Raw genomic sequence first — 22,596 nt, forward strand, 5'->3', positions numbered from 1 at the left:
TCTTCCGCTGGTAAGTATGGGGTCTCTGGGGGGCGCCGTGATGGGCTTCACTGCGGAATATTACGCGGCGGAGCCCGTCACGCTCGTGGGAAGGAGGCCTAACCTACAACTCCTAGCATGCATAGAACTTGTTTACCGATCAGCACTGTAGCTCCGCCCACAGCTCACAGGTCCTACAACTTACTAGTGCCAACGTCCCTCTCACCTGCTGGGATGCACTGCTTATAGGATGTTGGAAGTTATGGACAGTAAAAAAAAAAGGAGCAAATGCGGACAAGTTGTCAGAGGAAATGGAGATATTTTTCATCCGGAGGGTAATGTGACAAATAGAAAATGAAGAAAGTAGCTGGACCAGGTACAGTGACCCTATTACAAAATAGTAGAAAAGGGGTGGAGCAAACTGTGTGTTTAAGGGTCTGGGGCCTGGTAAGATGTCCGGGGCCTAGAGGCCTCAAGGAGCTGAAGAGAAACAGACAGTGGGATAAAATTATCCAACTTCTCTTTTAATTAGATCAATTAAAACCAACAAATTAGCCTGATTGGTGAAGAGGCCTACCCAGAAACGCGTATCTGCTGGTTTTAATTGATCTAAAGAATAGTTGTATAATTTTATCCCATTGTCTGTCGGAATTTATTGGAGAGAAGCGCCTAAATACCAGTATTTTATTACGATTACTATTACAAAATGACTTATTGTGATGGTGTGCATTAGATTTTTTAAATGTTAATCTTTGCCTGGAATACCCCCTTTAGAAGCTTAGGGTACGATCACATAATGTCTGCAACTTGATTGGTCACCTCTCATGTCAGTCCCCATCTATTACTGACAACTGTCAGTTACTTACGCTGCCCCCCTTTTATGGCCAAGTGCCTGTCACTCTGCTCTACTATGGCACCTGGGCAATGCAAGTACAAAGTCCTCATAGGATACTTTACTTCTCCCAATCATATCTACAGTACATCTTTATACAAGACTATTATATGTAGATATGAAACCACAAATATTACACTTGCAGTGAAGACAGACCATGGAGTTTAGCTTAAACAGCAGACACAATGCATGAGTGAGAATGGTGCCGTGATTGTAAAAACTATAGAGTGGCTTCAGTATTCAGCCCCCACCAGATTATAAATTAAATCGCATATTTGCCATCGATGTTCAAATGCAGAGACCCCCTTTAAGATATAATAGCATTTCTAATATTATCTGCCATCAGGGAGAGATTTGAATTTCTGCAGCAGCCCTACTGTCTTATTACACATCTGCTGCACAATCTTGTCATTCCTGCAATAACCCTGGTGAGCAAGAAACCGAAAAATGGAAGCCTCATCATGTACAGAGCGTGCTATGAGCTTCAGTCATGTTCTTATATACCTTGTAATGTCAAAGATCTGGATTACTTACCAGATATTCCATATGAATTTCCCATATTGTATGCTGTGCCATCAGGGTCATAATGGGGGTGAGCTGTGGCACCATTCACAGCAATAAATTTGCTCCAGTCAACCTGTATACAGTGACAATTATATGGTAAACATTTGGATGACAGTTTAGAATAAATATTATCTGGGCTCTGATAAGGATATAATACATAGATGTGCTTTTTTTTACGCCACCTAGTGCTGTCACCATGTCACTGTAAGTAAAAGCAAATCAAGCAGGTGACTGCTGCTGTGATCCAAAAATTCGATATCTTAAGGTAAAGAATCGCGCAGAAGCGCTACACTGGATGAATCCCGTCGCTCAGAGGGCATAAAGAGTGCTTGCGGGAACGGATATTTCCCGCACATGCGCAGTAGGTCGATACAAACGCCGGTCATTAGTGGTGGATACTGCACATGGAGACAGCCGTGGAGACCATGCCCCATGCTATTGGTAATGGAAAACTACTGGACTGGGAGGTTGAGCCTGAAGGTAATGATTATTGCACACACATGGGAATCTGTAAGGGTGATTGGTGGTGGTATATGGATTGTTTTGTTATATAGTGCTGTTTTGTGAATGATATCCCTATGCTTGAGAAAGACCCCATGAGGGTCGAAACGTAGCATGTTCTTGGAGGAATAAATTATTTATTTTTGCATTACGCCCTGGATGCTGCCACAAACCTTTTTGTGAGATACTGTGATACACTTTGGGGGGTCTTCTGAGGCTCTGACCCCCACATTGCTGGCGTGCACCCGTTGGACTTATTAGTCCCCTTTTCGGTTTGGTTTGAAGAACCCTGAGGTGTGCTGCGAGTTAAACCCGTGTGGATTGCGACTGCTGCTGTGATAACACTACTGTATTTGGCTACATCAGCCAATCTGAAACATTACTGGAACCCCAAATGCCACTCTTGACTCTAGCAACAGGCTGCAAATCAGAATCATTCAGGTCTGGAACTAGGGGCAAACATGCACAAATACACAAGTAGGAAAGAAACCAGGAGGAGGAAATAAGAGAGCTTTCTGTTATGTTCCCTGTGGTTAAATAGCAATCTCAGCATCCAAGATCAGCTGTGTCTAATCACCATCCTGAGGAAGACAGGTACACCCTATCACAGTGGTGGCGAACCTATGGCACGCATGCCAGAGGCGGCACACAGAGCCCTCGCTACTGGCACGCACCGCCATCGGCCGCTCACCACATGTGAATACCAGCAGGGGCCGCAGTTCCCCTGCCGGCATTCACAAACAGCGCTGCTAGCCGCGCTGATCCCGGCACACACTGTGACTTCAGTGTGCAGCCGGGATCCTCCTCCACCTCCCCCGACGTCTCCTACCAATTGGTTCCGCGAGAGCGTCCGGGGAAGGAAGCGTCCGGTAGCACACCGACGTCACAGTGTGTGCCGGGAGCATATTAACTTTTTCTTCCCCACTTCTGCCGCAATCAGCAATGCCAAGCAACCTGATTGGTTGTTTGGTGAATTCGCCAACCCAAACAACCAATCAGGTTGCTGGGAATTACCTATTGTGGTAGAAGTGGGGAAGAAAAAGTTAATATGCGTGCCGGGCCCATCGCCGACCAGAAGAGGAGCTGAGCTTCCAGGAGGAGGAGGGGGTAAGTATGTGGGTCTCAGGAGGGGCTCTGTGGGGTGTCACTACTGCACTGGGGGCCGCTGTGGGGTGTCCCTAATGCACTGGGGGTCACTATTATCGCTGCGGGGGTCATTATTACTACTGGGGCTGCTATGGGGTAGGGGTTACTATTACCGCTGGAGCCGCAGTGGGGTGGGGGTCCCTTTTATAGCTGGGGGTCATTATTACCGCTGGGGCCGCTGGGAGGGAGGGGTGGGTCACTATTACCGCTGGGTGGGGGGGTCACTATTATCGCTGGGGCTGCTGGGATGGGGTCACTATTACTGCTGAGCTATGTTTACACGTGGCGGAAATTGGCAGATTGACTGCTTTTAGGATGCAGATATGTTGCAGAATTTTCCACAGTAATTTCTGCTGAGGACATTCTGCAGCATTTCCGCATCCAAACAGCAGTCAAAATCTGCACATTGTCTATTTTGAAGCAGCCCTGTCCTTTTTAGAACGACGGGGGTAAAATCATACGTCGTGATAAGCCCCGCCCCCCGACGTGTTAGCACTTTGCGATAAAGAAGTGGGTTTTGCGTTGTAGTTTGGGCACTTGGTCTCTGAAAGGTTCGCCATCACTGCCCTATCAAGATGCCTTTCCCTAGTGCATAATCCAGAGATTAGAGGCATGAGGACAGCATGTGGCTCCTACCTGGGCATCATGGATCTATATATACACACCACATATATACACATGGTACTGTATACTGAAACAAAACTCAGTGGGCCAGATTTATTAATGTTGTCTACTAGACAGCACAAATCACACGTCGCTGATTTGCTGCAAATTTTGGTAAGGATTTGTACCAGATTTCACCCTTGCAACTAAATTCAAAGTGAAAGAAAAAGTAAGATTGGAAAGCATTTAAAGAGACCAGGATCGGTGAACACAAAGCTTTAAGTGGTTCTGTCATTGGAAAAAAAAAAAAATTCTATACTTACATATTCCTCCCAGGCAGCCTTCTTAGCAGATCTTCACCTCACTGATCTTTTCCTGGCTCCTCCTGTCCCCCGGAACAGCTGTCCGCATCCTCTTCTTTTTGTGACGAAGCATACATTGCCGGCATTCTGCTTCTGGCAGGGCAATGTACGCTACGTAACTAGTGACGTAGGGTTCACTGCCTAGCAGGCAATGCCGGATCCTAATAATGAATTGAGGCTTGCAACATAAGGTAAAAGCAATAAAAAGGATTAAGGGGGTATCTCAAAAGCAAAAGAAAAGTCAGATGATAAGGATGAAAATGGTGAATTGCTTAAGAATGATGTTCAGAAGGCCGAACTTTTAAATTCCTATTTTGTATCTGTTTTCCCTTAGATAGTAAATGAAACATCAACTATCTTCCCTGTGCTATTGGGGGAATAAAAGAATGCAGGCTATCTATAAGCAGAGAGATGGTGAGGGAACACATAGCTAATTTAAATGCATTTAAGTCTCAAGATCCAGATGAATTACATCCTAGGATACTAATGGAAGCAGCGGAGGTAACTGCTGAACCACTTGCCATAATCTTTGAAAATTCCTGGAGAACAGGAGATGTCCCAGAAGATTGGAAAAGGGCAAATGTTGTCCCCATCTTCAAAAAAAGGGAAGAAAGTAGACCCAGGAAACTACAGGCCTGCGAGCCTGACTTCTATAATGAGAAAGATCTTTGAACAAATTATTAAACAGCATGTATGCAAGTACTTGAAAGGGAATGGACTAATTAACCAGAGCCAGCATGGGTTTGTAACAAACAAGTCATGTTACACTAAACTAATTTTCTTCAATGACGGAATCACCGACTGGCTTGATCAGGAGAATGCGGAAGGTGTAATACATGTTGACTTTAGTAAAGCATTTGACAAAATATCTCACACAATCCTTATTGAAAAAAAATGACCAAAAAAGGGATTGACAAGGCAACTGTTCGGTGGATTCACAACTGGCTGAGTGATCGTACTCAGAGTGGTCAAAATTGACTATAAATCCAAGTGGACGAATGTGTCAAGTGGGGTACCACAAGGTTCTCTCCTGGGCCCAGTGTTGTTCAACATTTTTATAAGTGACCTAGAGCAGGAATTTGAGGGGAAACTGATCAAATTTGCAGACGACACTAGGCTAGGAGGGATAGCTAACACTATAGAAGACAAGCTTGAACAGTGGGTGGAGACTAACAGAATGGTATATAATAAGGAGAAATGCAAGGTCCTACATCTGTTTTTTGGTCTTGGCTCTGTAGTCTTTAAGCTGGGCGATTGGGTCCAGGTGAAGAGTGTTTACCTAGCATAGATTATCTAATGAGACTAGTAGGAGAACTAGCCAAGGATATTGCTCTCATATGTAGATGCTAAATGGATTTGGTTCAGCACCTTCCTATTTAGGCTCAACCTAGGTTATTGAATCAATACGTTAGGAAGATCCAGCAAGGGACACTGCTCCGATGCATGGGTGCTGCTTGGTTTTTGTTCATTACCTTCACATTTTCTTCTCTACTCTAGATTTTTAGTATCTACTACCAGAGTACTAAAAACTATTTACTGGTCAAGTCATTTGCAAGTAGGGTTCCTGAGGAGTTGAGAGATCAACAGAAACGTGCCAAACCTAGAACCCTAATCTAGAACCTAGATCTTGAGCTTAGAACCCGATTCTAGAACCTCAATCTAGAAGGTATTTTTGAAAACTCAGTGCCTGAATCTAGAATCAAGAACTTGAACCCAGAACTGCACCTAGAATATTAATATAGAACCTGAATCTGGAATATAAGCTTAGAACTTGAATCTAGAGCATGGTCTCATCAATCTTGAGTCTAGACCCTGTATGTAGAACTCAGTGCCTAGAATCCGAGTCTAGAACCATCCTAACAATTCTGGATTCTAGTTACTACAAAGCAAAACCTAAATTTGAAGCATGCATCTGAACTCTAGAGAAACAGAACCCAGAAAAGAGAATTTGTAATTCTGGAGTCTGACAACCTAGAAGCTAAGATTAGGAAGTTATACCTAGAGTTATAATTGTGTGTATTTAGAACCTGGAATCTCTATCATCAGGGTCCTGAGCATATACACATAACCTGGAACTTAGAATGTGGGAACCAAGGACTTAAATTCCAGAAGGTATACCTAGAAACTTGAACCCAATGTCCACTGGCAAAATTATTTTAACAAATCCGTGCAGGTGGAGATCCGGTCGCGACGGACGGGAACCCGCAGCGTCTGGACAGGTGAGTATTATCTATTTTTTGGCCTCATGTCTGCGGAAAAGGAGGGACCCGCTGCGGGATTCTGCATGGAAAATCCGCGCGGGCCCAAATTTCCCTGTGGACATGAGGCCTAAGTCAGAAAGCAGGAGTTTAACACAACCATCTGGCCAGTGTTAATAATACACATAAACCGCTATAATACTGTAGGGGGCTATCCCCTATAGTAGAACAAAAGGTCTTTATTAAATCTCTGTTGCCCGTGGCGGTATCAGACAGTACAAAAATCGAATGTCTGGTTTCTTCTTGCTAATAAAAGGCAATTCATGAGGCAATTTTTGGGGCAACTCTGCCGACACACATAGACCAGTTATCTGCTTAGGGTATACTGGCTTATTATAAATCTTCCATCTCTCTTCTTTTTTCTATCTTACTACTATGCTAAGGGTGAAACTTGGTAGGCAGGACATGTGGCAATAGTGCATGTCTCTCTATTTAACCCTATAGTAGGGTCTTTCACAGCAAGTAGGATGAGCGTGGTATTTGCTTAACATATCTATTTATCTCTTTTATATGTTTGTTTTGAACCCATACATGTTTTAGCTAATATCATTAAAGGTAAATTTTAGGAATCTAACTAGTGAAAAATTAGTAATATAAATTGGATTCCTCTGCCCCACTGATTTTTTGCGTGCAGTAGTAGATCAGAGACTAAACATGAGTCAACAGTGTGGTGATGCAGCAGCAAAAAGGCAAACACAATTCTGAGATGTATGAAGAGAAGCATAGAGTCTAGATCACGTGTGGTAATTATCCCCCTCTATTCTTCCTTAGTCAGACCCCATCTGGAATACTGTGTCCAGTTCTGGGCATCACAATTTAAAAAAGACATAGAAAAACTGCAGCAAGTTCAGAGAAGAGTTACCAAGATGGTGAGCGGTCTGCAAATCATGTCCTATGAAGAACGGTTAAAGGATCTGGGAATGTTTAGGTTGAAAAAAGAAGGCTAGGGAGAGACTTAATAGCTGTCTACAAATATCTGAAGGGCTGTCACAGTGCAGAAGGATCAGTCCTATTCTCATTTGTAAAGGGAAAGACTAGAAGCAATGGGATGCAACTGAAAGGGAGGAGGCACAGATTAGACATTAGAAAAAAAACGACTTTCTAACAGTGAGGGTGATCAATGAGTAGAATAGGTTGCGACTGGAGTTGGTGAGTTCTCCTTCAATGGAAGTCTTCAAACAGAAGCTGGACAGACATCTATCTAGTGAATCCTGCATTGAACTGGGGGTGGAACCGATGACAAAATATTGTCCATTTGGAAGCTAGTTGAAAAGATATATAAAATGTGTTCTAAATAAAAGCTTACTCACATATTACAGAGTGTTTGTGCATATGAACATTCCCATAAATTAAAGTTAAAGGGAACCTATCACCTAACTAAATGCAATATGAATTTAGAGTGCCATTATGGGAGGTGACAGGGAGCAGCTGCTGTATTGTTAATACTCGCCCTGCTTCCTGGTTACCACCACTCTTTGTGCTGGCCAAAAATCTGACTCTTTTCAGAGTTTGTTAACGGTGTTTGACAAAGACCCCAAGAGGGTCGAAACGTAGCAGTCATATGGAGGAATAAATTACTATTTTGCAAATACGTCTGGGATGCTGCCGCTCTATTGCTGTGACATTGAAATATACTGCTTGGGGTTCTGACAGCTCTGACCCCTCTATTTGGCGTGCATTCCATAGACTTGGTAGTCTTTTTTGCTGTCAGGTTTAAATATCCAGAAGTGTGCTGTAAGTTAGTAGAAGTGGATTGCATTATGCACGTTACACATTGCCTTTGAGTTGCTGGCATTTAGGACAGGTACAACTTATAGAGTGAGAAATCTTAGGCTGCAGGTAAAGTGTAATGCAGACCTAAAAAAAAACTCATTTCAGCTCACACACAGCAGAATTTAGACAATGGAAGATCCATTGCCAAATTTGACAGATTTCATTGGCTTATTTGAAGATGTGAAATCTGATGTCAAAATCCGCTGAATAAATTGACATGCTGCAGATATAAAATCTGCTCTGCATGTCAATTTCTTGAGCTCTCATTCACACTGCCTGTACTGTAAAGTGCTGTGGATTTAATAAGTCCACACTGTGTGAAAATACTTTTGGGGCATGATCACACGGGCTGTAAATGAGGTGGATTCTCCACAGTGAAAAATACACAGTGACCCCGCAGCTAATCCACATCGGTAAAATCTGCACACAATGGTGCAAATGTTGTCACAGTATTTGGTGCACATTTGCTTTGGTTTTCACCCTTTTTATTGCAAAGAATGAAGCCTGCGCTCAAGTCCCCTGCAAACAATTGACTTGCAGTTGATTTTAAATCTGCGGCTTCTGTGCAAAAATTTTCCACATCATGTGAATGAGATTCGGTAAAGCACATCCACATGTACAATAAATGCTGTGGATTTTCAATGCTGAAATTCCGCAGTAATTGCACATTATATGGGCATACTTTCAAAGTTACAAGTAATTGTTTACTGTTGCTAAGCATTACCTTTTCCAAGGTATCCAAGGTCTCAGGATCCACTTTCCGCATAAAATTGGTTTCAGTGCTGACATAATAGTCACCTTTATACAGTACATAGTTCACACTACAATTGTCGGTTGAAACTGAAGAAGGAAAAATGAGATCAACATGGGTTTAAGTAATCAGAGTGAACAAAAGCTCAACTTCAAATAAAATATTAGCAATAAACATAATGCATGAATTGTCCAACAGTAACTCTGCTAAATGACTGTGTGACCACTAGTCACATTCTAATAAGCTACAGTAGGATTCCCTATCCTGCTGCTTACTGGCAATGCAAGAAACAAGGTATTAGAGCAGTAGTTCATAATTGTTTTCAACAAGGGAGAACTCATGAAAAACTGTTTATAGGAAACCTTTTTAACTATCCCAACCCTACAGTATTAGCAACAGTTCTTGCTGTTGATGTTCTCCAGGGAATACCCAAGTATGATCCATACAACACAAGGCATTCATGGTTGAGAAACACCGTGTGAAAGACTGATATCTATTCAGTGCTTGCAAGACCAACGTCTCCTGTTTGCTATTCTTCGTTTTATAAGCATCAGACGTATGATTTTACTGTGCAAGCACGCATAGATCGGATTATACATACTAGATGTTTTTTTTCTGCCCGATCTTTCTTTCTTCTACCATTAGCAAGGCAAAATCAGCAGAGTTCGAAAGCCATCATCCTCTTCCATATAACACACTGAATGGCCACTTTATTAGAGACACCACGCTAGCAGCATGTTGAACCTTTGGCCTACAAATCCGCAGAAATTTGTTGTGGAACACCGTATTTTCCGGCGTATAAGACGACCTTTTAACCCAGGAGAATCTTCTCCAAAGTCGGGGGTCGTCTTATACGCCGGGTATAAGCTGTAAAAAAAGAAAAAAAAACAAACAATACTCATCTGCCGCAGTGCTGCTGCAGGCTGTCCTCCTCGCCAACAGAGCACTGCTTTCTGGATGCGGGGCTTGAATGCTCTGATTGGCTAACTCAGTGCGGCGTCAGCCAATGAAAGCTGGCTCTGGGTTAGCCAATCACAGCCATCAATGCTGCGGGACAGCCTGCAGCAGCGCTGCGGGAGGGGAGTATTGATTTTTTTTCCCTACACCGTATTCCCGGCGTATAAGTCGACAGTTGGGGGGTTGTCTTATACGCCAGAAAACACGGTAGATTTAATTAAGCCTAGCTTCACATGGCTGTAAGTGTATTTCCCCCTTGGCACGGGCATTTGCACAAGTAAACACCGCGTACTTGCACACAAAAATACATACAAAATCATATTGATTTTGTGCGTACGTGTGCCATGAATATACAGGGTTTCTGCATGTCATGCACACTTACGCAAGCCCATTAACTACAATGTACTCTTGTGCTGCAGAAATGCGGGCAAAATAAGAGTAAGCTGTGTTTTTTTTCTTTTTTGTGCAACATAAAAGCATGCGCAAAATAAGTGCATGTGAATGAAAGCACTGAAATTACAACTTACAAGGTCCTGTGACAAAATTCAACTATTCTAATTGCCAGGAATAGTGTATCCTACACATCTGTTAGTGTATTGGATGCTTTAATGTTAGATTACATGCACATGCATGCCTAGGTATATGTTTTATAAGCGTTTAGGCTAGGGCTCCGTGTCTGCATGGTGCCATCTGCAATTTATGTAAAATCACAGCATTACCATAGCTCATGGGTGACTTTAATTTTTACCTAAATCAAGGAAAGTTGCAGAAAACCTTGTGAAAAAACACAATTCCATTGAGAACAGATAAACAGAATGGTTTGCAAGATTCTGTGCAACTTCATTTCCCTTTGGGAAATACTGTAATGCATCGATTTTACAAACTGCAGGCAGCTTTGTGTTGCTGTGAAGCCCTAGTGTTATTGATAACACAGTTATGTCTATTTTTATATGCAAATTCTCATCTTAATTTCTTTTATTTGCGATATGTTATCTGTCTCATACAGCAGTGAAGACAAATAGTTAACTTACCGATTTTGAATTTAGACAAAAATCGATCAAACATAGACTTGCAGGGGTCTGGCATTGCAATGGTACCAAACTCTGAGATGACAATTCGATTTGCACGCTTATTAGTGGTGTAAGAATCACTCTGAAGGAACTTGCTCATGTAGGTGACAGAGCCATTCTCAATCTTGAAGTTATGCATCAGAGCCATTCCATCGAACCAATGATTATATCTGAAACACAAGAACATCGAGCCAGTTGATAAATTGAATGATGGTGCCCAGCAAACTGAATAGTTGAACATACAGAAAATCTGACAGGTCATCTGTTTCTCTTTAACCCCTTGAGTGGCGGGTTTCCTACCACCCTGTCAGACCCACCAGGGCAGGTATTTAAAAATGGTCTAATCATTGAATTTCAACTAATTTTGCAATTGTGTCTCAAGAGCCATAACTTCTTCATTTTTCCATTGACATGGCCATATGAGGGCTTGTTTTTTGCGGGACAAGTTGTGATTTTTTAAACAGGGGGGAGGAAAAAAAGAAATGAGGAAAAAAGAAAAAAAAGGGGCCATGTCATTAAGCGGTTAAATAATGCATTAACTTCCTTCTCTGGGTCATTACGACGCACACGGATACCACATGTGTGATTTTATTTTTGATTTTTTTACCAAGTAAAGGGAGACAAGTGTTTTTTTTTTTATAATTTTTTTACTTTTGTTTTTTTTTGTCCCTTTAGGGGACTTCCACAGGGAACCATCAGGACCCCCTGATCACATTCCGGGGGTCCGATAGTGACAGCCCTTTACATGCTGCAGTGACAGCCCTTTACATGCTGCAGTCACATAGACTGCAGCATGCAAAGGGTTAACACAGCAGAGCGGAGGTTTTCTCTGATCTCTGCTGTAAGAGCTAGTACCTAGCTGTCCTCTAACAGCCATGCACTAGCTCTCCCTGCCACAGAGACCATCGGCTTGCTTCTGACAAGCCGATGGTCTCTATGGCAACCTATAAACAAAGCAGGAGACTTAGAAGCAGGAGATTGCCGGCAGATCGGCAATATCTTCTGCTGGTTTTTCAAAGCCCTTGCTTTGTTCTCTGTGGGACTGTGCAGGCAGAGCACACTGTCACAGCTTGTGGCATTGTGCTCTGCAGCTCCCATAGTGATCCATAGCCCGGAAATCTTCCGGGCTATATCGCTATGGACAGTGGAGCTCATCCGGGAAAATTTCCGGGCGTGCCACTCAAGGGGTTAAACCTGCCCCTCCTTATAGTCTTTTCAAACATACAGTGGCGTACGTTGCCCATGTGCTCCTGTTGTAGAAAAAAATAAATAAATAGAAAGTATAGCCTCTGGAATAGCACAGTCAGCTGTATGGTTATTAAAAAAGTACATAGTGTGTAATGGCTTGACAATGAATAACAACCCCAAAAATGAGTTTACCCGTTGCGGAAACTTTAGATTTGTGCAGGTAAAATCTGCAACATTAATGTTCACAGTATCAAATATGTGGATGAAGTTTTAGCAAATCTTATCCATATGGGTGGAATTTTTCCACAAAAAAAAAAATAAAATAATTGACCTGCAATGCAATTTTTCAATCCGCAGCATGATAATTTTTGTTAGGGATTTTCAGAGTGGATTGCACCACTTTCAATGTGAAATTCACCAGATATGGTCCATTCACGCATAGTCCATAATATTCACTGCCTGAATACGGACCTACTGAGGGCAGCTTAAGTGTAAGGGACACTGAGGCAGATGGTAGAGCAAACCTGAGAGTCATGTCAAGCTGGACATTGGCTCAAGAGAGAACCAGGCTGTGTAGGTACAAGAAGGCACATCATGTTAATATACAGTATAAGTATATAAATAAATTCTTACTCGTCATTGCCAAATTCAAACTTGCCGGGTCCATTGCGCAGCAGACTGCCTCTGATCCATTTTGGGATGGTTCCTGTGACTCGGGTTGGTATAGGCTGTGGAGTTTCTTGCACAGTATGGAATAGAGGAGCGATGCACTCCAGTTCTGCCTGAGAGGAGAAGCTTGCTCCCCTTGCAACTGCTGAAATAATAGACAATTATAATGTTCAATAACAAATAAAATACCTAAGGGGGGCGTGGCCAGCGACCAACATGGAGAGTCGCACGTGAAAGGAGCTTCCCAGGGGATATATCAATCCTATTAAAATCCTGGCCTTAGGGTGACCTATTTGGAAATCCAAGACCCCTGAAACTTGCCATAGGAGACCGGGACGGAGCTGGGGCAGACTAATCCCCATAAACGTGCTGCAAAGCGGAGTGGACCGGCCCGGAGGTGAGACCGCGCCAAATCCCTGCTCTCTTCCCGCCATTGCCGACACCCGAAGCGGCGGCTCCGGAGACCTATCTCCACCTGCGGACCAAGCTAGGCGGTGAGGCAGCCCTTCCTCCTTGCCCTCCGAGCACGAGACGGTGCCCGTGGAGCCGACCCGTCGGTCCGGACCGGCCGCTCGAGACCCCCCCCTCCTCCCCCGCGGCTGCGGGGTAAGTGCTCACCATCCCGACCGGGAGCTGCGGAGGGACGCACGCTCCCACACATCACCGCTTACCTTCTCCCCGAGCCTGCCTTCCTGCCGCCGCTGTGGGAGACACTGCTGGACTGCCGTGCCTGCACGTGGAGGGAGCGCGGGCGGCCTCTCTGCCCTCCGATACGTGCCGCGGGTGCCGCCGGCGGCCGAACTTCCATTAACCCCCGCGCTCCTGGACTACCCGGAGGACGGGGCTGTTCACCTGCTGCGAGACCGCGGCCTCCCATGCCCGGCTGAGCCGCCTATCCTCCTCCTGAAACGATCCGGCGGCCATATAACCCGCGGAGGACCGCTACCTGGTGGTCCGAACGGCCCGGCTGGCGCCCTCCCCCTGCTGTAGAGAGGACGCAACACACCGAACTCCGGCGCCTGCAGCTGGATTTAACGGCACCTTGAGCCACATTACCCCCGGCGACTCGGCAACACCGAGCCCCCCTGCTGCGGTGGAGAGGCGGAACTGCTGAGCGACCCGGCCGCAGCCAAAAAGAGGGGCGCCAACACTTGCTCCCCTGCCACGGAGCCGCCGGGAACCGCGGTTCATCCAACCATCGGACACCCCTACCGCTGCGGCGGGCACGGCCTATTACACCCGACTGGGCGCCAGGAGCGGGGAAACCCACCGACCGTAAACCGGCCCAGCGGAGCCGGCGACAAACTGTAAGTGGGGACAAAGGTCGGGGGACAACACCTAGCAACGGCACACCGCCGTATTGGACGCCGGGTGCCCGGAGAGAGACAACATATAATAGTCCCCCACCATCTTAAGACTCCCCCCCCCCCCCGGTGACCCTGCAGTGACCCCCATTCGCTATAGGGGAGACAGACAAGACTCGACGGCCTCCCGGCCGAACCACCCGAACTGACCTGAGTCATAGACAACATTTACCCACATTGGAGAACCTCCACAAAATATCTGATAGGCTAATCAGCCCTACAATCAAGCTATTTTTTTCAGAAACACTCATACGCTTACACCACCAAAAAACCACTTACGCTTCCAGTTAAACACGTTAAATAACTGCCCGTGAACATGAGCACACGCGCAAAAAGCGGCTCCGCGGCGGAAAGATTAAAGGAATTCTCACGCACCGAAACTCCAGACCACTCCCCTCGAGCGATGCGACCCACCCAAACAAAAGAAACCGATGATACATCTGGGCAGCCACCGGAGCCAACAATGCGCCAGCTCCTGGAGGCAATTAACACCTGCAAGTCCGCCCTCACAGACAAGATAGAAGAGGTCAAATCAGACGTAGTCCTCCTGAGACAAGATCTACAAAATATGCGCGGCAGGGTGCGGGAAATGGAGGACCGCATCTCGAGTGTAGAGGACTCCCTGCGTCCAATCCCCGCAGCGGTAAAAAAAGCCATAAGAACAGCGGAATACTGCCAAGCTAAAACCGATGATCTTGAAAATCGTGCGCGCCGCAACAACTTACGCATAATCGGCTTACCTGAGAAGACAGAGGGCTCACAACCAGAACTGTTCACGGAGAACTGGTTAAAATCATTGCTGGGCGAAGACGCCTTCTCTACTCACTTTACCGTGGAGAGAGCCCACCGCGTCCCGGCGAAACCACCACAGCCGGGCGCACCTCCACGCCCGTTCCTAGCAAGAATTCTTAATTGCAGGGATCGCGACGCCGCCCTGCGTCAAGCCAGATTAAAGGGCCCACTTAAACATAATAACTCAGTGATATCTATCTTTCCTGATTTTTCTGCGGACTTGCAAAAACAAAGAGCTACCTTCATGGAGGTCAAAAAGAAATTTAAAGATAGAAACATTCCTTATTCTATGGCATACCCGGCCCGTCTGCGCATTGTCGCAGAGGGAAAAGCAATCTTCCTGCATTCTCCTACTGAAGCTCTGGAATGGCTCAGAATGCACCCGGTGTCACCAAATGCACTAACCCATAACATGCATAAATATGTATACTAACCTGAAATGTGGCTGGGAAGCTCTATTATCCCCCTGACCTACTGGTGGTGTGTCGGCCGTCCACGCCGCGAACCTACTGCCCGGGACCCCCCCGGGCCTCAACGCTACTCCAACTTGATAATTTAAATCCACCAGATATAGTCAGCCACCCATAGGCCATTGGGATCCTTTCCCCCCCAGTAACACCAGCTACCTACCGATAGTTTGTAGCTTAAGTTTTTCATTGCCTCCTGTCTTTAGATTTACCGGGAACCCAATTTAGGATTCCTACGTTCATAATCAGACAGGATGCTGATAGCTAAAGGTTTGAACTGTTTTGAGACAATTGTTGTTGTTAATTGTTCTGAACGGTCTATGCCGATGATCCCTACTGCTCTGCGCTCGCTGGGACCTCTCCCTTCCCTCCCCCCGATTGTAAGGACACCGATTGAGTTTTATATTTACACCGACACCAATGTCTTTAAAATTCCTTAGCTGGAACGTACGTGGTCTCGGTACAACCCTCAAGCGCAGGAAAGTCTTCTCCTATATCAAACAAACCAACCCCCATATCGTGTGCCTGCAGGAGACCCACCTCACCAGAGACAGGGCAGATACTCTTAAGAAGCCGTGGGTACAGTGGGCGGCCCACTCCTTTCACACCTCCTCCTCCAGAGGCGTTTCACTACTTATTCACAGCTCTATAAGATGGAACCCTATTAATGTTCGCAAAGACTCGGAAGGTAGATCAATATTCATGTACGCCGAAATAGACTCCAAACCCTATGTTATATTATGCATCTATAACCCACCACACAATAATCTCTCCCTCCTTCAGGCGGCCGTGACCTTCGCACACCAATACCCCTCAGTAGGAGTACTCTGTATGGGTGACTTTAACCAGGTAATGGACCCGACCAGGGACAAATTTAATGCCCTGGCTAGCATAACCATTAACACTAACTCCTCCCTCCGACAGATGACCGAGAGCGTAGGTTGGGTCGACCTCTGGCGGTTGCGTCACCCCGACACCCTGGAATACACCTGCCACTCCCCGGGTCATAACTCCCTTTCAAGAATTGACTATGTATTCAGCTCCAGGGAGGTGGCGGTGTATCTCTCAGATGTAACACACTGTCCGCGGGGAATATCGGACCACAGTCCGATACTTCTAACACTGAAATTTCCCCAACTCAAAACTCTCCCCACCTGGAAACTACACCCGTTCTGGCTCAAACTTCTAGGCCCAGACGATCAAACCCCGTTCCATATATCCCTCTTTTTAGACGCCCATAACGACAACACCCACCCGGCTCTGAGGTGGGACACCCTTAAGGCATACCTTCGGGGGTTCTTTAAATCAGCCATTACTTATATCAAACAAACGACAGCCCAGGCGGACAGAGAGATAGAAGTTAAGACACTTGAGGCAGAAAAGACCTATATTGATAATCCCACAGACTCTAACAAAGAAGCATGGCTCAGCTGCTCCCGCCTCTACAAACACCAAATACACGCCAAGGCTAAGCGTAAATTATTCTTTGTGAGGCAATACTACTTTGAACTGGGTAACCAATCCAGCCATTTACTAGCCAATTTGATCAAACACGAGAAACACTCGAACACAATCCTTAAGATAAAAGATCAATATGGTGTGGAGCTGACCGATGCCCCAGCCATCACAAATCGCTTTAAAGAATTTTACGCTAACCTGTATAGCTCACCCACGAACTTCACTAAAGCAGATATCCTAGATTACCTGAACGACTTGACATTTCCAACACTGTCCGAAGAACAGGTGGAATTCCTGGAGGCCCCAATCACCTTAGACGAAATTCGACAGACAATCCGGGACATGGCACCTAATAAAGCCCCGGGCCCCGATGGCCTCCCGATTGAAGTATATCGGAAATATGACGAGCAATTAGCCCCGCTGTTATTAGAAACACTGCAACAGGCCCAACTAGACCAATCCCTCCCACCCTCGTTCTATGGAGCGTCTATTATAGTTATCTTGAAACCAGACAAAGACCCTACAGACTGTAGCTCATACAGGCCCATATCTCTGGTAAACGCCGATTATAAAATCCTAACAAAACTCCTGGCTACAAGACTAAACCAAGTAATCCTATCAATCATACACCCTGACCAGACTGGCTTTATGCCAGGAAAGTCCACGACAATTAACATACGGAGAGTACAGACAGCGATTCAACTGGGCAAACAGTTTAACATGCCCTGGGCATTGGTCTCACTAGACATAATGAAGGCCTTCGATTCGTTGGAGTGGACTTTTCTCGAGGCCTGCCTGGTTCGCTTTGGGTTCGGCCCCCAATTCTTACAATGGGTCAAGACCATATATAAATCACCAAGCGCTAACGTAATAGTAAATGGCATCCCATCCACCGAGTTCCGCCTTGCAAGAGGCACCCGTCAGGGCTGCCCATTGTCCCCGGCTTTATTCGCTATAGCCATTGAAGCCATGGCAATTCGGTTGAGAAGTACCCCTGAAGTAACTGGCATCAAATGGGCGGGCCTTGAAAGTAAAGTGGGCTTATACGCGGACGATACAATTCTATTTTTGTCGGATCCTACAACCTCCTTCTCCCACGCTATGTCCCAAATCGACAAATTTTCCCACCTATCTGGTTTACACGTTAACTGGCCCAAGTCCACAATTCTATATACAAATCTTAACCCAATAACAGACCCGTGCGTCGCCAGATATAATCTAGCCGTGGTCTCCAAATTCAAATATTTAGGTATGTACATGTCCCGAAATCAAAATAACGCCATAAAAGATAATATCGACCCACTGCTGGGAACTGTCAAAAATAAACTCGAGCGATGGTCTAAATTACCGCTATCGGTAGCAGGCCGCATAAACCTGATAAAAATGGCCATTCAACCTAAATGTCTGTACATACTACAGCATATGCCAATAATTGTACCCAGGCGCATCTTCCAGGCCCTCAACTCCCTCATTATATCTTTTATTTGGAATTCCACACGATCAAAGCTTAGTCTTTCGATCCTACAGAGACCGAAGGAACAGGCTGGAATGGCGCTTCCAGACCTGCATGTATATTACCTAGCCGGTCAGCTGCGTAACGTCCGGAGCTGGTTCCTAGAACGAGAAATGCCTGTCGCTGACCAATACCTGGCTAAACAAGTGAAAGGTAACAACCTTTTAAGCTTCCTAGAATTTCCAGAACATACCAATCCCTCTGATACATTGCCACTTCACAAACTTGCCCTAAAGGTGTGGAAGGAGGCTAAGGCCATCCAACAGTACAAAGGAGTAATGTGTGAACTTCCCTTATGGAACAATCCCGGCCTTAAGGCCTTGCAGTCGGTCCCAGACCCCCAATATTGGAGATCTTTTGGGGTGGTGTCGGTGGGAGATGTCTATGCGGACGGGAGCCTCCTTACATTCAACCAACTACGGGAAAAAATACAGTCCCCACAACTTCAACTGTTTAGATACTTTCAGCTGCGACATGCCCTGAACTCCCAATTCCCACCTACCTCTACGAATATATCCAAATTCGCCACAATCGGCATTCTTAGATCCCAGGGACCCAAGGGCCTAATCTCAGTGCTTTATACGCACCTTCTCTCAGCAAAAACCGACCATAACCCGCCCTCAGCTTATGATAAATGGAAGACTGCCATCCCGTCCTCATCACCGGAAGACTGGTCAGACATATTAGAATCCCATCTCTTAGTCTTCCCTGCAGTCAATAACAAATTGATTCAGCTATATATTATCCACCAAGCATACCTCACACCCAGCCGTCTATATAAAATGGGCAATTCTGCGTCAAACTCCTGTCACAGATGCCGTCAGCCAGAGGCTGATTTTTGGCATCTGATTTGGGATTGCCCTCTGGTAAATGGATTCTGGTCTGAGATTGTATCCTTTACAAATTCACTATTACCATCCCCCCTTAATATTGGGATGGACCCCAAGACGATCCTATTCGGCCTACTGGAGGAGGAGGAGTGGCCGCATCACACCCGCGTTTTTCTACAGAAGATCTTATTTCTGGCACGCAAAACGATAGCCACCTACTGGATGGCGGCAGGAACTCCCACGATCTCGTGCTGGGTTCGGTCGGTGAACACAGTAATCTCCTACGAAAAAATCATTTACCAAAATAGAGGATGCCCAAACAAATTCCCAAAAATATGGGATATATGGCTGGATACCAACTCCACCTTATCCGCGGATTGAATTCCCAAACTCGGACCCCTTTTCTCTTCCCCCCCCCCCCCCTCCCCCTCCCTACATACACCCCTGAACTCCCGTCTACCTAACAAATAGCAAGAGCAGAGCCTTATTTCACAAAAAGCCCAATCAATCGGCATGGGCGGATCAAGTTTATTGGTTTACTGGTTATAAGTTCAGTTATTTACAAGGAAAAAATATACAAGGAAAATGTTATGTTATTATATCTTAGTAAGTTATAGCACAGCATGCATTCCATGTAATATTGAGTCTATTTTTTACAAGAGCTTGTTATGTACTGTGCAAATTTTCCTTAATAAAGAAAATAAAATAAAAAAAAAATAAAATACCTAAAAAGCTCTTCGCTTAGGACACTCAAAAGCGGCATCAAATATTTCAGAAAGCCTGATAGTCCTAGAAAGAACTGCAACGTTATATGGAAATTCAAAAGAGCAGAAGTAGAACCAGTGAGGAAATAAACGTCTGACATATCAAACAGAGCCCCATAAGATTCCAATATCCCTGTCTGGGGCATACCACTCATACCAGCTCCTCAAGGGACTCCTCAATCTAACAGGGGGGAGGGGGGGCGCTGCTCGGCAGACCACCAGAGCCCCTTCGTTCTAGTGGTCAGTTAGTTTAGCGTCGGAGTCACTACTCACATAACTATCTCATATGCCAGAAGCTTTTGAAGAATTTTAAAGAATAATGGCTAATGTCACCCACAGTCTTTTCCGAAAAGCTGAGTTTTTGCGACATTAAATGCTGGTGTTGTTTGCTGCAAGAAAACACGGTGTCAAAATGTTTGATGTAAGTTACCGTATATACTGGCGTATAAGACGACTTTTGAACCCCGAAAAATCTGCTCTGCAGTCGGGGGTCGTCTTATGCACCGGTAATACAAAAAAAAAAAAGTGTAAAAAAAAAAAAAATGTATTACTCACCTCCCACGGCGTTCTGTCGCGCTCCGGCAGGATGTCGCTCGCTCCGGCAGGCTGTCGCTCGCTCCTCGTCCCCGGCGCAGCATAGCTTTCTGAATGCGGGGCTTGAAATCCCCGCTTCCAGAAAGCTAATACACACGCCGGCAGCCATGACAGCATTGAATGGCTGTGATTGGCTAAAGCACACGTGGCTTCAGCCAATCACACTATTCAATGACATCATTGAATGGCTGTGATTGGCTGAAGGCGCACGTGTTAGCAATCACACCCATTCAATGATGTCATTGAATAGTGTGATTGGCTGAAGCCACGTGTGCTTTAGCCAATCACAGCCATTCAATGATGTCATGGCTGCCGGCGTGTGTATTAGCTTTCTGGAAGCGGGGATTTCAAGCCCCGCATTCAGAAAGCTATGCTGCGCCGGGGACGAGGAGCGAGCGACAGCCTGCCGGAGCGAGCGACATCCTGCCGGAGCGCGACAGAACGCCGTGGGAGGTGAGTAATGAATTTATTTTTTTTTCTCCACTGTATACCGGCGTATAAGGTGACAGTTGGGGGGTCGTCTTATACGCCCCGTCGCCTTATACGCCGGTATATACGGTAATAGGAAAATATGCAAAGCTACAAACATGGCTTTTTTTTATTAATTGCCACTTTTCTCTTAAATTATGCTGTGTTTTTGGGTCCACTGCCTTTTTTTTCTAAATTACAAAACGCTCTGGGTGTCGCATTTTTTCAGGCATTTTATTATAGACTTTTTCATACTAAAAATTTCAAAAGGAAAAAAACCTGTGTGACGAAACTTTCATATTTCGCCCTACGCCAGGCTCACACGAGCGTATTTGAATTGCGTAGTACACGGTAAATTGTGCAATTCAAATACATTGATTTTCACCGGTACACTCACACTTGCATATATTCATTGCGTATAATACGCACATAAAAAAGAACAAAGAATTATTTTACCACGTATTATGCACGATAGAGCTGTATTGTTCTCTATGCCTGTGTTCATGGAGTAGGATACCAGGTGAAACAATAGTATCAGCTGTATCTGATACTATTAAGGCCGATAATACTATATAAGGCCGATTGTTCTCTTTCAGCATGCTGAAAGAGAATGATCAGCGACTGGTTAACGAAAACTGCACGGTGTCAGTGCAGTTAGGCACAACCATTCTCGCTTAAAAGACGGCTTTGAGCGAGAATCGTTGTGTCTAAATCAACCTTTAGACACTATAAAATAGCTCAGTCATCTACTATGCTTTAAAGGGGTTGTCCCGCGCCGAAACGGGTTTTTTTTTTTTTTAACACCCCCCCCCGTTCGGCGCGAGACAACCCCGATGCAGGGGTTAAAAAAACAACCCGCACAGCGCTTACCTGAATCCCGGCGGTCCGGCGTCTTCATACTCACCTGCTGAAGATGGCCGCCAGGATCCTCTGTCTCCATGGACCGCAGCGCTTCTGTGCGGTCCATTGCCGATTCCAGCCTCCTGATTGGCTGGAATCGGCACGTGACGGGGCGGAGCTACACGGAGCCCCATTCAGAAAAGAAGAAGAAGACCCGGACTGCGCAAGCGCGGCTAATTTGGCCATCGGAGGGCGAAAATTAGTCGGCTCCATGGGAACGAGGACGCTAGCAACGGAGCAGGCAAGTATAAAACTTTTTATAACTTCTGTATGGCTCATAATTAATGCACAATGTACATTACAAAGTGCATTATTATGGCCATACAGAAGTGTATAGACCCACTTGCTGCTGCGGGACAACCCCTTTAAGAACAAAAGGTTTGTTTCCCTGAAGTTATCACACATCCAAAGAAAAGTGGCCACATTTAGAGTGTAATAAAGTCTGGTCAACCACTTTACTTTAGACAATGGTGATGTTAGCACTGAATTAACCCGGCTCAACAGGTATTTTACAGAGAGGCTCATAGTCCATACAATGATACACTCATGGAAAATCAAATTATACAATCATCATAGTTTATATTCATGGCTACAAAGACACAAGATGGCGGGCTGCAAATAGCCACTATTATACATTTTCACCACAGTACCCCTGGAGGGAGTGTGGTATGACAATGCAAGATAACTGGAAGATTGCTCCGAGCAGGAAGGCCTAGTCAGTTTTTGGAATCTA

General features: G+C 45.3%; 1 protein-coding gene across 1 annotated transcript in view; it reads right to left on the bottom strand.

Annotated features, from left to right (window-relative positions):
• BCO2 (beta-carotene oxygenase 2) overlaps nucleotides 1-22,596 on the bottom strand; it is a 50,935-nt gene that overhangs the window by 22,810 nt on the left and 5,529 nt on the right. The window contains exons 2-5 of the mRNA XM_066606943.1: nucleotides 12,678-12,858; nucleotides 10,818-11,026; nucleotides 8,803-8,918; nucleotides 1,406-1,508 (exon numbers count right to left, since the gene is read on the bottom strand). Coding sequence (XP_066463040.1) covers nucleotides 1,406-1,508; nucleotides 8,803-8,918; nucleotides 10,818-11,026; nucleotides 12,678-12,858 — 609 coding nt within the window. The remainder of the gene's footprint in view (nucleotides 1-1,405; nucleotides 1,509-8,802; nucleotides 8,919-10,817; nucleotides 11,027-12,677; nucleotides 12,859-22,596) is intronic.

The sequence above is a fragment of the Eleutherodactylus coqui genome, chromosome 6, assembly GCF_035609145.1.
Source record: "Eleutherodactylus coqui strain aEleCoq1 chromosome 6, aEleCoq1.hap1, whole genome shotgun sequence".
In the NCBI taxonomy this organism is placed as follows: domain Eukaryota; kingdom Metazoa; phylum Chordata; class Amphibia; order Anura; family Eleutherodactylidae; genus Eleutherodactylus; species Eleutherodactylus coqui.